The sequence below is a fragment of the Canis aureus genome, chromosome 4 (genome assembly GCF_053574225.1).
Source record: "Canis aureus isolate CA01 chromosome 4, VMU_Caureus_v.1.0, whole genome shotgun sequence".
NCBI lineage: Eukaryota > Metazoa > Chordata > Mammalia > Carnivora > Canidae > Canis > Canis aureus.
In genome coordinates this window covers 14,472,032-14,488,163 of record NC_135614.1, presented here as the reverse complement: position 1 = coordinate 14,488,163, position 16,132 = coordinate 14,472,032, and the positions used below count along the sequence as shown (strand labels likewise).

The 16,132-nt window shown below is 39.0% G+C and overlaps 1 protein-coding gene across 1 annotated transcript in view; it reads left to right on the top strand.

Annotated features, from left to right (window-relative positions):
* ANK3 (ankyrin 3) overlaps positions 1-16,132 on the top strand; it is a 663,260-nt gene that overhangs the window by 102,644 nt on the left and 544,484 nt on the right. The window contains exon 2 of the mRNA XM_077894615.1: positions 14,624-14,662. Coding sequence (XP_077750741.1) covers positions 14,624-14,662 — 39 coding nt within the window. The remainder of the gene's footprint in view (positions 1-14,623; positions 14,663-16,132) is intronic.

The following is a 16,132-nucleotide window of genomic DNA, read 5'->3' as shown; positions in this document are numbered from 1 at the left end:
AATTTTTAACACTGACTGAAATGTTAGTGGTTAAACCTTTGGGCGCTCTCTCCGGGAGCACCTGGGATTGAAGTGCCAGGTCAGAGCCACCCAGCCTATTTTCTTGTGGATTATATTTTTCCTTGAGCATTTAAAAATATTTATGTATGCCTCAGGTATTATTTTAGCCAGTACTTTATCTCAGTACAAAAATGCTGTAATTTGACAAGAACCCCGGATTCTTTTCAATATTTATTTATTTATTTATTTATTTATTTATTTATTTATTTATTTAAAAAGAATTTATTTATTCATTCATGAGAGACAAACACACAGAGACAGAGATGGAGGCAGAGGGAGAAGCAGGCTCCTTACATTGTGAGCCCAATGTGGGACTCAATCCCAGGCTTTCAGGATCATGACCTGAGCCAAAGGCAGATGCTCAACCACTGAGCCACCCAGGTGCCCCTTCAATTATTTTAATATAGAGAGATAAAGATTAGGAAAAAGTTTAATCTTTGCACGTTTGCATTGCCTTCTAATGTGATTGCAGATAACACGGACCTGAGCAAGCTTGCCAGCAATTTATCAACCAGGATTAGACTGAAGATATTAATAAACTGGAAAAATGGAGCTAGGAGGTGAGGGGGAGGATGAGCCAGGTATAATCAGACCTCGTTGAGCATGTTCCTTCGTGCCTCCTTTCAAGTCAATTAGGTACTTGGGAAAAGAACTGATTTTGACAATCTGTAGCCACATAGCAAAATGTTCTCAAGCTCTCTGGGTCATTTAAAGATTGTAATTAGTTAGACGTCTTACTTTTGACCTCCATTGTCTTGGAGAATCGTATACTTTCTAAATAAAGAAATTAGCTAGAGAAAATGATTTAGTTATGCTCTATTTACTGTCTTAAATTCAGTTATCTTATTATGTCATAACTAACCACCCCAAAGCCTACTGGCTGAATGAAACTGTGTTTTTACCTCTCATGACCCTGAGGGGTCCTCTTAAGGGCCAGAATCACCCTGTGCACAGCATCGTTTATGCTGTGTTTTGTTGGCAATGAAAGATTCCCAGGGGTAAAGGAACAGACCCACTGGTCGATGGGGACATTGGCACAGGGAAGGAGAGAGCTGGAGGTACCCAAACTCCTCATTTCCCCTGCTGTACCCTGCTTTCTCCTCAAACCAGCTCTTGCTTCTCATTTCTCAATTTGTATTTCTTTTTTTTTTTTAATTTTTTTAAATTTATTTATGATAGTCACAGAGAGAGAAAGAGAGAGAGGCAGAGACATAGGCAGAGGGAGAAGCAGGCTCCATGCACCGGGAGCCCGACGTGGGATTCGATCCCGGGTCTCCAGGATCGTGCCCTGGGCCAAAGGCAGGTGCCAAACTTCTGCGCCACCCAGGGATCCCTCAATTTGTATTTCTTAATAAGTTAATTAATTCCTTTCTCCCAGGCTAACTCTCTTTAGTTTCTTATATGTAATCACATCTGTATTTATTTATTTCTCTGTAGAGCTGTAGCATCAGTGCCTTTTCAATTCTACCGCTGTTTCTTAGGCTTTCCTAAATTCCCCCTGCACTGTCACAGAGGGTTTTCTTATCGGTTGTTTTCGATTTGGATGTCTCAAGACCACCTTCATTTCTGAGGCACAACTGCAAGTATGGGTTCCCAAGGTCACCCTCAGGTTTGATAAGCCATTTGAGAGACTCCCAGGACCCTGAAAGCTGTTGCATGCACAGTTGTGATTTGTTACTGTGATGGGATGCAGATTCAGATCAGCCGAGGGAAGACATGCTCAGCCCAGGGCCTGGGAGGATTCCAAGGGCTGGGCTCTGCCTTCCTCCCCCAGCCCCATCACGGGGCCACAGGTACTTCTCCCAGGAGCAGTGTGCGAGAACACGCACAGCACTGCCAGCCAGAGACCTCACTGAGTATTGGTGTCCGGAGTTTGCGCTGAGACTCAGTCATAAACTTGGTTGGTCACACAGACGTCGCTGACTGCTTCTGGGCTTTACCATTGTCTCCAGTCTCTCCCGAGATGGAGCAGATAGTGCGTGATGGCATCATTCGTATAGCATGCGTTGATCCCAATGTCAACAAAGACACTTAGCGGGCAGACTGTTCCAAGGGTTTCAAGGCCAGTTCCCAGGAGCAAGGGCAAAGGCTAGACCGCTTTCTCTTTTTTTAAAGATTTATTTATTTATTTGTGATAGAGAGAGAGAGAGAGAGGCAGAGACACAGCCAGAGGGAGAAGCAGGCTCCATGCAGGGAGCCCGACGTGGACTCGATCCCGGGACTCCAGGATCATGCCCTGGGCCAAAGGCAGGCGCTAAACTGCTGAGCCACCCAGGGATCCCCTAGACCACTTTCTAAGTAAGGTTAACCCTTTACTGCAGAGCTCCTTTATCTCTTTCCCTCTCCGTTCCACCTAACATGCGCTTGCCAGGTAAATCTAATGAACAGTCTTAGCCATGTCATTTTCTTCTCCACAGCCTCTGTGTTTTATTTGTTCCTATGTTCAGAGTTTACAGGTCATCTTGATTATAAATACTCTTTTTTTTTCTTCAGTCCCATAAACCAGTAAAATATCAAAGTGGTCCCAGATTATATAATCACCCCACGTTTTCCTAACTGGTCTTTACCCCTGCTGTCTTCTCAACCTGCAGTGCCCTTGCCCATTCAAAATCTTTGTGGTCTCATTCGTGTGCCCCACTATCATAAAGCCTTAATTGCTTAAAATAGATTTATTTGATTCCTCTTTGGATCTCTTTCCTTGTATATCTCCATGACACTTGCTATGATCTGCCTTGCATTGAAGTTATTTTTGTACCTGTCTTATTCTCTTTATTAGATAGGAAGCTCCTTCAGAGTAAGGATTGTGCCTCTTCATGTTCCCTGTAGAGGCCAAGTTAATGCCTGGAAACCTGGAAGGTACAGAATATGTGCAGAATTTAGTTGTGCAGAATTTAATTCCTGTCTTTTGGAGAAAATCCAACAACCATTTAATGTCATAAGAACAAACTCCTTAAAATGGTGGCTTCTCCACTTGCTTAGGTGCCAAATGAATGTTATAGATAATATGCCCCCTGGGGTCTATCTTGGATGGCTGGTTAGGGAGCTCCTTTTGAGGATTTAATTGTGTTTTTAAAGAGCTGAATTCACATGAGTACATAAACACTAACACTGAGTTCTGTGGTCGGTGTGCAGCACTTGGCACTATGGATAAATCAGTGATTTGGGGACTCTAACCTAAAGGATCTGATTGGGTCTTGTTCCCAGGGTGAAGAATAACTATATAGAATTCATTTAACTTCTCTCTTCCATCTTTAACCCTCTCTTTCCCCTTGCCATGCCTTATACTGAGAGAGCTCTTTTAATAGATTCATTCTTATAATGAATATGTATAATGATTCAGAGTATACTCCATAAACATGTACTTATTAGATACTATGTCAGGTGTTGCAGATATAGTGGTGAACAATACAGGAATACTCCTTGTCCTCATTTTCTCCCTCAGAAGGGATTTAAAAAACTAACTTTCAACTCACTAATTTCCCTAACAAGTCTGTGAAACAGGAGACCTAAATGGTATCTGTCTGCAGTAGCTAAAATTAATTGAGCACTTACTATGTGCTAAGTACTCTCTCTCTATATTACCCCAATTCTTACAATGTTTTGGTAGCAACCTAATTATTGTTACATTATAGATGAGGAAGCAGAGGCTATGTTTTAGGCTTGCCTCCTTTAGAACTTGCACTTTTTACCACTGTTTAATGGATTACTACCAGTAGGATAGACATTGCCACCTTTAGCTGCAGTTCACTGTGATCTTGCATTGTTATTCTAGCCCAGTGATCAAACATAGCTCTTGTCTGTGTTAAAAATCTCACTTTGAATGAATACCATTTACATTGATATGGATGGAACTGGAATCCATTGGAGAAAGATAATTATCATATTGTTTCACTCATATGTGGAATATAAGAAATAGTGAAAAAAACTGTAAGGGAGGGGGGGAAATGAGTGGTGAAAAATTAGAGAGGAATACAAACCGTGAGAGATTCCTAACTCTGGGAAACAAAGGGTTGCAGAAGGGGAGGTGGGTAGGAGGCTGGGGTAACTGGGTGATGGCATTAAGGAGGGCACATGATGAGAGATGAGCACTGAGTGTTACACTATATGTTGGCAAATTGAACTTAAATAAAATTTTTAAAAATCTCACTTTGAATTGTTACTATATGATCAGCTGAGTGAATGGATCAAATTCATTAACTGTCCATAGCAGTAATACTTATCTTTGCTCCTTACAGGGTCATATATTGCTTGCATATCATTGTGGAAAAAGAAGGAATAGATGATACTAAAAAATATTTTTTAAATTGCTACAGGTTGCTAAGGATAATTGTGCCACTTGGAATTTTCCAGTAGTTTAGGATAAACACATTAGTTGGTCTACGTTCAACAAGTGAATTAAGATTTTTCTAGCACGTTGGTTGACATTAGGCTTCTCAAACCTTCCCTGAATCACACGACTCTCAGGAAGGTCTGGAATGCTGGTTTGTCAGTGGTAAATTGTTGCACTGTTCTCTAATGCAAGAGTCTGATGAATGATGAGTACTTAAGTTTATTTATTCAAGTTTATTTGAAATAATGTATTTGGAGACCTATACTTACTTCTTGCAGGAAATGTCCGATTCAGGACAAAACAATCTAGAATTTTAATTATCTTAATGAGTAAGGGAAATAGTATTATTTAAAAGAAATGTCTTACTCTTCTAACCCCTAAAGGTCTTTAAAGTACTACAATCCAGTAGGCACTTCTTTTGAACATATTGGCAGGTGCATTTGTGAATGTAAGTGAACACACTGCATTGTGTTGCCTTGCATAGTTGAAGTGGAGAAATATTTGCTCAAATTGCTTTTTTTCTAATTCAAGCTGTGTTATTTCAGTAGACTAGATGGAGGGAAGTTTGATAGAATGGCTAAGTGTTGGGCTCTGAAGACAGAATTGGGTTTGAATGTTATCTTTGCTACATTATAAGCTGTAGAACATTGGGTAATTTAATCTGAGTGTCAGATTCTTCATCAGGAAAATGAGAGTGATAATAAATCCTCCTACCTCATGTTTAGTGGATTAAATGTTTTGTGTTTGGGTGTATGTATTAGATACCCTCTAGCTCTAAAAGGTTAATGACTGTTTTATTTATATTTATTGGAGAAAGTATCCATTTTCTTTCCTTGTACTCATTTTTAAAAATCACCACTTTAAGACAATAAGTGATCTGGGTGATTAGCATTGTTGCTAAATACAAAAGGGCTACTGCCAGGAGGAACTAAATACAACAACACAGTGGTCTCTGAACAGGCTTGTTTTCAAGATGTTGAACTTAATTCTAGCAGTCCACATACATGAGTTTTGAATTCAAATTGAATTCTTGGCATCAAGTGAAAATCTTTTGGAAACTATAAGTTACTGAAATTCTGTGGATTATGGAGCCACACAATCTGGGGTCAAATGTAAGCTCTGTTATTTTCTTACTTAATTTCTTACTTTGTCTCTTCCTCAATTTCCTTAGTAAAATGAAGATAGTAAAAGCACCTATCTCACAGGTGAGGGCAAAATGAGATGATACTTGTAAAGCGTTTAGAACCGTACCTGGCACATAGTAAGAATTATGTAAGGATTAGCTCTTATTATTTTGTATTAATGGTACTAACATAGCAAAACTTGATTTGCACACAACCATAATGATGGGTGTGCATTTTATTTTATTTGTTTGTTTATTTTTATTTGTTTATTTGTTTATTTTTTTAAGTAGGCTCCACACCAGTATGGAGCCCAATATGTGGCTTGAACTTACCACCCTGAGATCAAGACCTGAGCTGAGATCAAAACTCAGACATTTATTTGAGTCATCCCAGTATCCCTGGATATGTAGTTTAAATGATGGATGGACTAATTATTGCAGACATTGACTAATTGATTGTATACATAAGAAATATGTTAGACATGGAAAAGTCAGAAATTCAAGATCTCCTTGGAAAAAGAGTCATTATTTAAAAAAAAAACTATAAGATTATATATAGTTATTGTAAATGATGATTTTTTTAGCATTTGTAGCAATATAATAACCTCCAATCCTTCCTTTATAAACTCAGATATGATTTGATGTATATTTTCCTGGTTATTGAGTCAAGGAACAAATAAAAGTTGTGTAGGACAGTCTCAAAGTGTTTACCATGAACTTCAGAATAGTCTGTCGGAGAACGGTTGCTGGGAAATGAATCATGATGGCCTCTGTGGCCTTAATAGAAATGATAAAAGTTAGTAACCAATGGTCCTAGAGACTGTAGGAGTCAGTTTCAGGAAGAGGGGAATTTTGGATTTGACAACAGAAGTCCTGGGTTTGAGTCTTATTGCTGCCACCTATGAAAATATAACTTGGGGTAATTCACTTGTTTCTTTGCTCATTAGGTTCCTCTTTTACAAAATAAGAATGATAATCACTACCCTGATGTTCTCACAGGATTGTTTTGTAGGCTCAGTAATAGACTGGGTAAAATTTCTGGACATGTATATGATCGTGCTATTTTTGTTAATGTCAAGACAAGACAATGTCAAGAGCTAAATGTTTTTATTTCAGTATGGAACTGTGGATACATGCCTTGGGCTATGTGAAGAGAAAAGCAGAAGGGATATTTTCTATTTATTCTCTATTCTACAAATTTAGATCTATTACATTTAAACCATTATTAATTTAATTTAATTTAATTTAATTTAATTTAATTTAATTTAATTTAATTTAATTTAATGTAAGTTATTCTAATTTTATCACTTTTCCTCACAGCGTATGATTTTGACCTGGTTGGTAGAATGAGAACAGAGGGGAGAAGCTTGGGTTGGGGGCTGGATTAAAGGTGAGCAGAGGTTCTTGTGAAGCATACAGGTCATGAGTTCAAGCCCTGCAATGGGCTCCATGCTGAATGTGGAGCCTACCTAAAATAATAAGAGTTAATCCTTATACACTTATTACTATGTGCCAAAAGGTGTGGATAGGTTTTGTTAAGCCTTTGTTTGGCAGATGAGGCCTTAGCAAGATTCTCAGACCTCTTGTGGGGTGGTAATAGGGAAAGATGATAAGATCAGTATGTTTCCAAGTACAGAGAGGTTTCCAAGTACAGAGAGCATCTGGGGTTCCTGTTAGGAAAAGGAGAAATCTGGCCCATGAAGGAGCTCTCATAGAAGAGGGTAGAACTACTGCAGAGATAGAGTGTGGTCTGGATCATTGCCTTCTAGGAAAAACTAAGGTCAACTTTGAGATTTTTTGAAACTGCAACTTTCTCCTTATCTTCATTTTAAAATTTCCTGTCAATTTTCCAGCAATTGCCAAAGTTAAACTATCCTAGAGCAGAAAGACATATATGTATTTGGCATCAGGCCAATGGAAGGAAGACTTGCCTTTCTGAAATGCCATGGGTCAGAGGGAGGGAAAACTTCAGAGTCTGGCTGAAAAGAAAAGCAGGTGAGTCAAATCTCCTTTCTATTTGGCATTTGCTCTGACAGGCTCATTCAGCCCTCATGGATATAAGGAAGAGGAAGAGGTCAGTAGGTACTACTTAAACCTTCTACTCCGGCTCTGTCCTTTTGCCCTGCTTTCTATCACCACCACCATCTGATCTGCTAACTCCCAATCTTCTTTCTTCAAGAGTTTCTATTTTACTTCAAAGTCCTGCCCTTTTCTACCCTCAGTGACTGAAAGCAATGGAAGTTCTTTGTTCTCTCCACATAGGGCATAACTGGGGAGGAGTCACAGCCATGTCTCTGGTATCTCCTACTAAATTCTCTTTCTCAGACAAACACTGATGAATATTGAAGTATTTCTACAGTAATAACTGATGATGTACATTTCTTCAGATCAGCTGAGAAATTAGCCATTCTTTCTTACGTTGCTTTTGTAAGAAGATGTTTTATAAGATCTAAATGAATTTTTATGGCTAAACTTGGAACAAAACAAATGATTGGGGTGTGCCTTGGTGGCTCAGTTGGTTAAGCATCTGCCTTCAGCCCAGGTCATGATCCCAGGGTCCTGGGTTTGAGTCCCACATTGGGCTCTCTGCCCTGTGGGGAGCCTGCTTCTCCCTCTCTGTATGTCCCTCCCCCCAGCTAGTGCTCTGTCTCTCTTTCACATAAATAAAATCTTAAAAAAAAAACCCCACAAAAAACAAATGGCTGAAGACGACTATATTATAGAGTGGTAGCATTGTTGCAATGGAAAAGAAAAATGTAACCAGACAACTCGGGCATGCATTCAGGCCCCATGTCCTGGCTATATGACTTTGGGTAGCTCATGTTACCTCTTTAAAATTCCTTTTCCTCAGTGGGATGGAAATAAAAATAATGTCAAAAAACAGTATTATCAAGATTTCAGTATTATAAAGACTACCTGGTTTAAACCTATAGCCAACATCAAACTCAATGTTGAGACTCTAGAATATTTAATATTTTAAGCAGTTAAAGGCAAGGATATCTATGTTCATCATTACTTTTATTTTTTTTTAAAGATTTTATTTATTTATTCATGAGAGACACACACAGAGAGGCAGAGACATAGGCAGAGGAGAAGCAGGCTCCCCCTGGGGAGTCTGGCATGGGACTTGATCCCAGGACCCAGGGACCAAGACCTGAGCCAAAGGCAATGTTCAACCACTGAGCCACCCAGATGCCCCTATTCACCATTACTTTTAAACATCATTTTGGAAGTTCTGGCCTATGTAATAGCATGTGCCAAAAAGCAAGTGAGAGAGAGATGAATTTGGAAAGAAAAGACCATTCTAAGAATAACTGAAATGAAAAGTGAATTGAGCCTATGTAAAAACAAACAGGTGGGAACAATCAAGGCGATTTTGATAAAGTAGTTAGAGATACTTTTCCTACCAAGTATTATGTATACTATCAAATTTATCCTGTGAGCACAAGAGATGACAGATGGTAAGAGGAAGACAAATAGCCCTGAATCTGGTGTCCAGCCGCTGACTTGCTGAGCATATGTGCTATGGTAGGCACTGAACTAAGTACTTCCTGTAAATTATCTAGTTTGATTCTTACCACAAAACTGTAACATGGGTGTTATGATGCCTGTTTTATGAATAAGGAAACTAAGGTTTAGAGAAATTAAACAAAACAAAACAAAACTTACCCGAGTGCCAAAGCTTACACTAGGGCAAAGATTGTACCTCAAAGCAATTGCTCTCAAAGTAAATTTTACACAGATGATGAATGAGTGATTTTACCAATGATGTTGGAGGCAAAGCTGAGGTAGGGTATTGTCAGAAATAACATTAAGTACTTACTTCACACCATACCTAAGAAATTCTACACAGGTCGATAAAAAGGGCCAAGGGTAAAAGTTGGTAGCAGCAGTTGGAGGGCAAGTAAAAGAAATAGAAATAGCTGTTTAATTGCAGTTGGACTAGGGAAGAACTTTCTAAGTATACAAACCATGGAAGAAACCACAGAAGAAATGATTGATAAGTTTGCATAAAATTTAAGCTTCTGTGCATCAAAAACCAAACCTGAATGCAAATAAGATGAAGGCAACCGAAAATATACAACTAAGATACACAAATGATTAATATCTTTATTGTACAAAGAGCTCTTACAAATCAATAAAAAACCCACAGATTTCCTAAGTAAAAACGGTCAAAGGCAATAAATAGGAGAATTACCATGAATTTTTAAAATTGCTCAGAAGTACTGACAAGAAAAAAATAACTAAAAGTAGACACCATTTTCACTGTGAAGTAAAAGAGTATTTAATGAAATTGTTAAGATACATTTGTGAGAGATTTGAGAAATAGGAACTGAGATGCACTGCTAATAGTCTTTTTGGTTGGCAACCTAAGGCACATCTCAGAAATACTGTAGGTTTGGTTTCAGGTCGCCACAATAAAGTGAATATTGCCATAAAACAAATTTATGAATTTTTTGCTTTCCCAGGGCGTATAAAAGTTAAGTGTACCCTATACTGTAGTCTGTTAGGTGCAGCACAGTAGCATTATCTTTAAAAAATATACATAGTTTAATTGAAAATTACTTTATTGCTAAAAAATGCTAACCATCACCTGAGCTCTCAGTGAGTCATGAACATTTTTGCTGTTGGAGGGTCCTGCCTCATTGTTGTAGCTGCTGATCGGGATGGTGGTTGCTGAAGGTTGAGGTCGGTGTGGTGATTTCTTAAAATAAGACAACAATGAAGTTTGCTGCATCGATTGACTCTTCCTTTCATGAACGATTTCTCTGTAGCAGTGATGCTGTTTGATAGCATTTTACCCATAGTAGACCTTCTTTCAGAATTGGGGTCAGTCCTCTCAGATGCTGCCCCTGCTATATCAACTAGATTCATGTGATATTCTAAGTCCTGTGTTGTCATTTCATCCATCTTCATAGCATCTCCAGGAGTAGGCTCTATCTCAAGAAACCACTTTTCTTTGCTCATCCATAAGAGGCAACTCCTCATCTATTCAAGTTTGGTCACAAGGTTGCAGCCATGCAGTTCCATCTCCAGGCTCCACTTCTAATTCTAATTCTCTTGCTATTTCCACCACACCTGCAGTTACTTCCTCAGAAGTAGGAAGAAGAAGAAGCTTTGAACCCCTCAGAGTCATCCATGAGAGTTGGAATCTACTTCTGCCAAACTCCTGTGGATGTTTACTTAGGTTTTGATCTCTTCCCATGGATTATGAATGCTCTGAATGGCATTGGGAGTGGTGAATGCTTTCCAGAAGGTTTTGCACTGATTTTGCCCAGAACCATCAGAGGAATCCCTATCTGTGGCAGCTATAGCCTTAAATATATATATATTTCTTAAATAATAAGACTTGAAAATCAGAATTACTGGGGTTGTTCAGTTGGTCAAATATCTAACTTTGGCTCAGGTCATGATCTCAGGGTCCTGGGATCAAACTCCTCATTGGGCTCCCTGCTCAGTGGGGAGTCTGCTTGTCCCTTTGCGCTCCCCCCGCCATGCCCCCTTCTCCCCGCTCATGCTTGCATGTGCTCTCTCTCTTTCAAATAAATAAAATCTTAAAAAAGAAAATCAGAATCACTCCTTGATCCATGGACTACAGAGTGGATGTTGTGTTAGTGAGCTTGAAAACAACATTAATCTCATTATACACCGCCATGTGAGCTCTTGGGTGACTAGGTACATTGTCAATGAGCAGTAATATTTGGAAGGAATCTTTTTTTCTGAGCAGTAGATCTCGGCAATGGGCTTAAACTATTCAGTAAATCATGTTGTAAACAAATATGCTGTCATCTAGGCTTTGCTGTTCCACTAACAGAGCACAGGCAGGGAAGATTTAGCATAATTCTTCAGGGCCCTGGGATTTTCAGAATGGCCTGAGCGCTGGTTTCAACTTAAAGTCACCAGCTGTGTCTAGAGAGTCAGCCTGTTCTCAGAAGCTTTGAAGCCAAGTGTTGCCTTCTGTGTAGCTATGGAGGTCCTAGATGGCATCTTCTTCCTCTAGAAGGCTGTTTGTCTACAATAAAAACCTGTTGTTTAGTGTAAACACCTCACGAATTAGCAAGATCTGGAGAACTTGCTGTGGCTTCCATGTCAGAACCTGCTGCTTCCCCCTGTATTTTGATGTTGTAGAGACAACTTCTTCTTCTTTTTTTTTTTTAATATTTTATTTATTTATTCATGAGAGACACTGAGAGGGAGAGAGGCAGAGACATAGGCAGAGGGAGAAGCAGGCTTCATGCGGGGAGCCTGATGTGGGACTCAATCCTGGGACTCCAGGATCACGCCCTGAGCTAAGGCAGACACTCAACCACTGAAACACCCAGGTGTCCCCATAGAGATGACTTCTTTGTTTTAACCTCATGGACCAATCTCTGCTAGTTTCATACTTTTATTCTGCAGCTTCCTCCCCTCTCTTGGCCTTCCTAGAATTAAAGAGAGTCAGGATTAGGGTTTGTCTTAAGGGGATGTTTTGACTGGTTTGATATTCTATCCAGACCACTCAGACTTTCTCCAAATCAGGTGTAGGGCTGTTCCAGTTTCTTATCATTCATGTGTTACTGGAGTACTACTTTAAATTTTGTTCAAGAACATTTCCTGGGACCCCTGGGTGGCTCAACAGTTGAGCGTCTGCCCTTGACTCTGGGCATGATCCTGGAGTCTGGGGATCGAGTCCCACATTGGGCTCCCTGTTGTGGAGCCTGCTTCTCTCTGCTGGTGCCTCTGCCTTTCTCTCCCTGTGTATCTCTCATGAATAAATAAAGTCTTTAAAAGATATATTTTTTAAAATAAAAAAAAAGAGCTTTTCCTTTGTGTTCACAACGTGGCTAACTGGTACAGGAGGCCTAGTTTTTGGTCTGTTCCAGCTTTTGACATGCCTCCCTCACTAAGCTCTGTCATTTCTCATTTACGGTGAGAGATGTGTGACTCTTCCTTTCATTTGAACACTTAGGGACCTTTTTAAGGTTATTATTTGGCCTAATATCAATATTGTTGTAATTTAGGGGAAAAGGAGGCTTGAGGAGAGGGAGAGAGATGGAGGCCTTAGGAGGGCAGGGGAAGCTGGTTCATGGAACAGTCACAACACACACAACATTTCTTGATTAAGTTACTGTGTTATATTGGGCAGGGTTCGTAGTGCACCAGAATTACTGATCATAGATCAGTATGACAAATATAATCATAATGAAAAAGTTTGAAACATTGTGAGAATTATAAAATGTGACATTGTGTCACACAATGGCCAAACGCTTTTGGAAAATGGTGCCAATACTTGCTCAAGGCAGGTTGCCACAAATCTTGAATTTGTAAAAAACCTGCAGTATCTGCAAGGTGCAATAAAGTGAAGTGCGCCAGTATAGAGTTTTGCTCTTTTGGTGGGCAAACTGTAGACAAGTGCCACGGAAGAAGTTAATGCCTTTTCTTCAGAAATTCCATTTTGATGAATTTCACTTAAGGAAATTAGCAGATACAATGTCACGATTTTTGTACAAGGATATTATTGCAATGTTAGATGTACTAGATAAATAGAAAAAAGAGCACAACTTAAATAAGAAATATTAGGAAATGCTTGAACAAAAAGTGTCATGTGAATATGAAGATTAAGATGTAACCATTAAAATTGAATTTTTGAAGACTGTTATATGTAAAAATGATTCATTTTTAAGGGAAAAAGGCAAGATATACTCTATTTGTGGTATAATCTTAATCTTGTTTAAAAGGCTCTGTATGTGTGTGTCTGTGTGAAAGGGAACTACAGATTGATATAAATTCTGTTCTAAGTGGTGTGATCATGGTTGATTTTTATTTCCTGTGTTTTGCAAATTTTCTACAATAAACGCATATTGCTTTTATGACAATAAAAAGTTACTTAAGTTACTCTTTTGGAAGTTATTGTACAGATTAAATAAGAAAATATGGATGGGAGTAAAGTTAGGTTTTAGAAATGTGAATTTCCTCTTTTCCTTTATGGGAAACTCAGATAGGAACATCAGAATTCAGATTTAATCCTTTATGATTTGATTGGGATTTTAAAAAATTGCTTAAGACTAAATAACTCTTGTGATATCCATTTTGTGTAGTTTTTGGAAGAGTTAAGTAATGCAAGCATCACTGCAGCTAACTGTATAAAGTGCAATGTTCCTTTCTTCACATTCTCTATATTTAATCTTTGATACTGGTTGGAATAATTTGCATCTTGCACATGTTACTATATCCTAACAGGAAATGAGCTAAATGCATTTTTTCCTGACAGAATAAAGTTAGCATTTTGTAAAAGCAGAAAGTCAGCCTGTCCTTCGTCTTGGAGCGCCTGCACTCAGACTCCATAGTTTTCTCCTTTGAGGCGGGAATAGTCTCATAGGAACCAGGTCATCTCGCATAATCTGGCTTTTGGCTTTTACTTATCTTGTTATTCTGGTCCTTGGTAAACAATTTTTGGGATAATGAAGTTTCAGAGACAAAATTGGTTTCTCATAATTGCTGTGAAGGTAAATGGTATGAGAAAGTGTTTTACTGTGCCAACGTTTTCACACAGAAAAGACTGGTTTTGCAGCATTTTTGTTACCTCATTGAAATTGTATCTCATGGGCATATTCCTTTCAGGTTCAGGTTCACACTTTTTTATGTATTTGACACAACTTTGTTTTTAAAAACTCCATTCAGATTTTTGGTGCCTTTGACTTGGTGTGCTTTTCTTTTTTTTTTTTTTCTTTTTTTTATTTATTTATGATAGTCACACAGAGAGAGAGAGAGAGAGAGAGAGAGAGGCAGAGACATAGGCAGAAGGAGAAGCAGGCTCCATGCACCGGGAGCCCGACGTGGGATTCGATCCCGGGTCTCCAGGATCGCGCCCTGGGCCAAAGGCAGGCGCCAAACCGCTGCGCCACCCAGGGATCCCCGGTGTGCTTTTCTTTATGGCGTTGGTTATATGAACATTTCCCACATGCTCTTTTTTTCTCTATGCCCCATCACATTTCCTTTGTTTTACTTTGTGTTCCTTTTAAGACATTTCTTGTGTTTTTAAGTCCATTAATAATCGTCATTTATAAAATGTTGTCATGGTAAATATGAAATTCTTTCAAGTCTGCTAAAATTTGTTTCTTTGTTTCTAGAGTGACTATGGATCCTGCTATTCAGGAAGCTCCAGAAAGGTAAAGAAGATTAACACGAAACTCAATATATATATATGTATATATTTTGGTTTCCCTTCTTTGTTATAATTATAAACATGAACTTTAATGAATTATTTATATAAGATGCTATTTTTTTAACCTTTTAAAATTTAAATTAGAGAACATTTTGAAAGCTTTGTTGGTTTTTGCCTCGTGGGGTCACCTGGTAGCCTGGACACGTGCTCATGGTAGAATGGTACCTTGGGGGTATTAGCTGTGTTCCACATCTGCTCCTTAGCTTTGCAGTTAGAGGTTTGAGTATATGGCATCCAAGAGTGACCCTGCCCCTAGAGACTGATGCGGCATCATTTTCTCCATTTATAATACCATGAAAACCAAATGCTTGGCTTGGTTCTTTAGTCCATTCTCTGTTTGAAAAGCCCAAATGGAAGTATAATTATGATCAAATGCTTCTCAATCTGGAATTAGGAGAGCCATTTTGATGATTGTAATAGTGAAAATCTTCTAGCTGTGATAACCTAATGCCTCCATCTGATCTTGAGGGGTGTTCTTTTTAGTGGGCCTCGAAGGCTGCCTTTTCTCTTTCCTCTATACAGCAATGCATAAATGCTATAACTCTCTCCCTCTCACCTTCCCATCTCCCTGGAGTTCCCAGGCCTCATTTTGCGTATGCTTAACAGCCACTGTCTTTCAGTTCTGAGTCTGGGAAGTATTTGTTCTTTGCAACAGCCAGACTAAAGAAAGGGTTAAGACAGGCTGCATTTGAATGTCAACCCTAGTTGGCTCCATGCTCTCTCTCTCTTTTTTTTTAAAGCTTTTATCTATTCATTTACAAGAGACACACACAGAGAGAGGCAGAGACATAGGCAGAGGGAGAAGCAGACTCCTTGCAGGGAGCCCAACATGGAACTCGATCCCAGGACCCTGGGATCATGACCTGAGCCAAAGGCAGATGCTCAACCACTAAGCCACTCAGGTGCCCCGGCTCCATGCTCTTGGATACATGCTGTGTCACCCTATGCTTCAATTTCCTCATGTGAAAATGGATTAGTAATAGCACCTGGGCACCTGGTTGGTTCAGTAGGTTAAGTGTCTACTTTTAGCTCAGCTCATAATCCCAGGGTCCTGGGATCAAACCCTGCATTGGCTCTCTACTCTGCATGAAGCCTGTTTCTCTCTCTCCCTCTGCCTGCTGCTCCCCCTGCTTGTGCTTTTTCTTTCTCCACTAAATAAATAAAATCTTAAAAAAAAAAAAAAAGATTAGAAATGGCACCTCTCTCATAGGTTTGTTATGAGATAAGCTTTTTAACTCAGTGATGAAATAAGAATTCCAAAAAAATCCAATGATATCATTCATGTTATTATGGCTTATTGTTTTCTCTAAGGTGACTTTTGCACTCATATGTAAAGATTTTATTAGAGTGAATTATGCAGAATTGCCATTTTGGTATGTCAAAAATTGTCTAACACCAGCTACTTCATATGGCT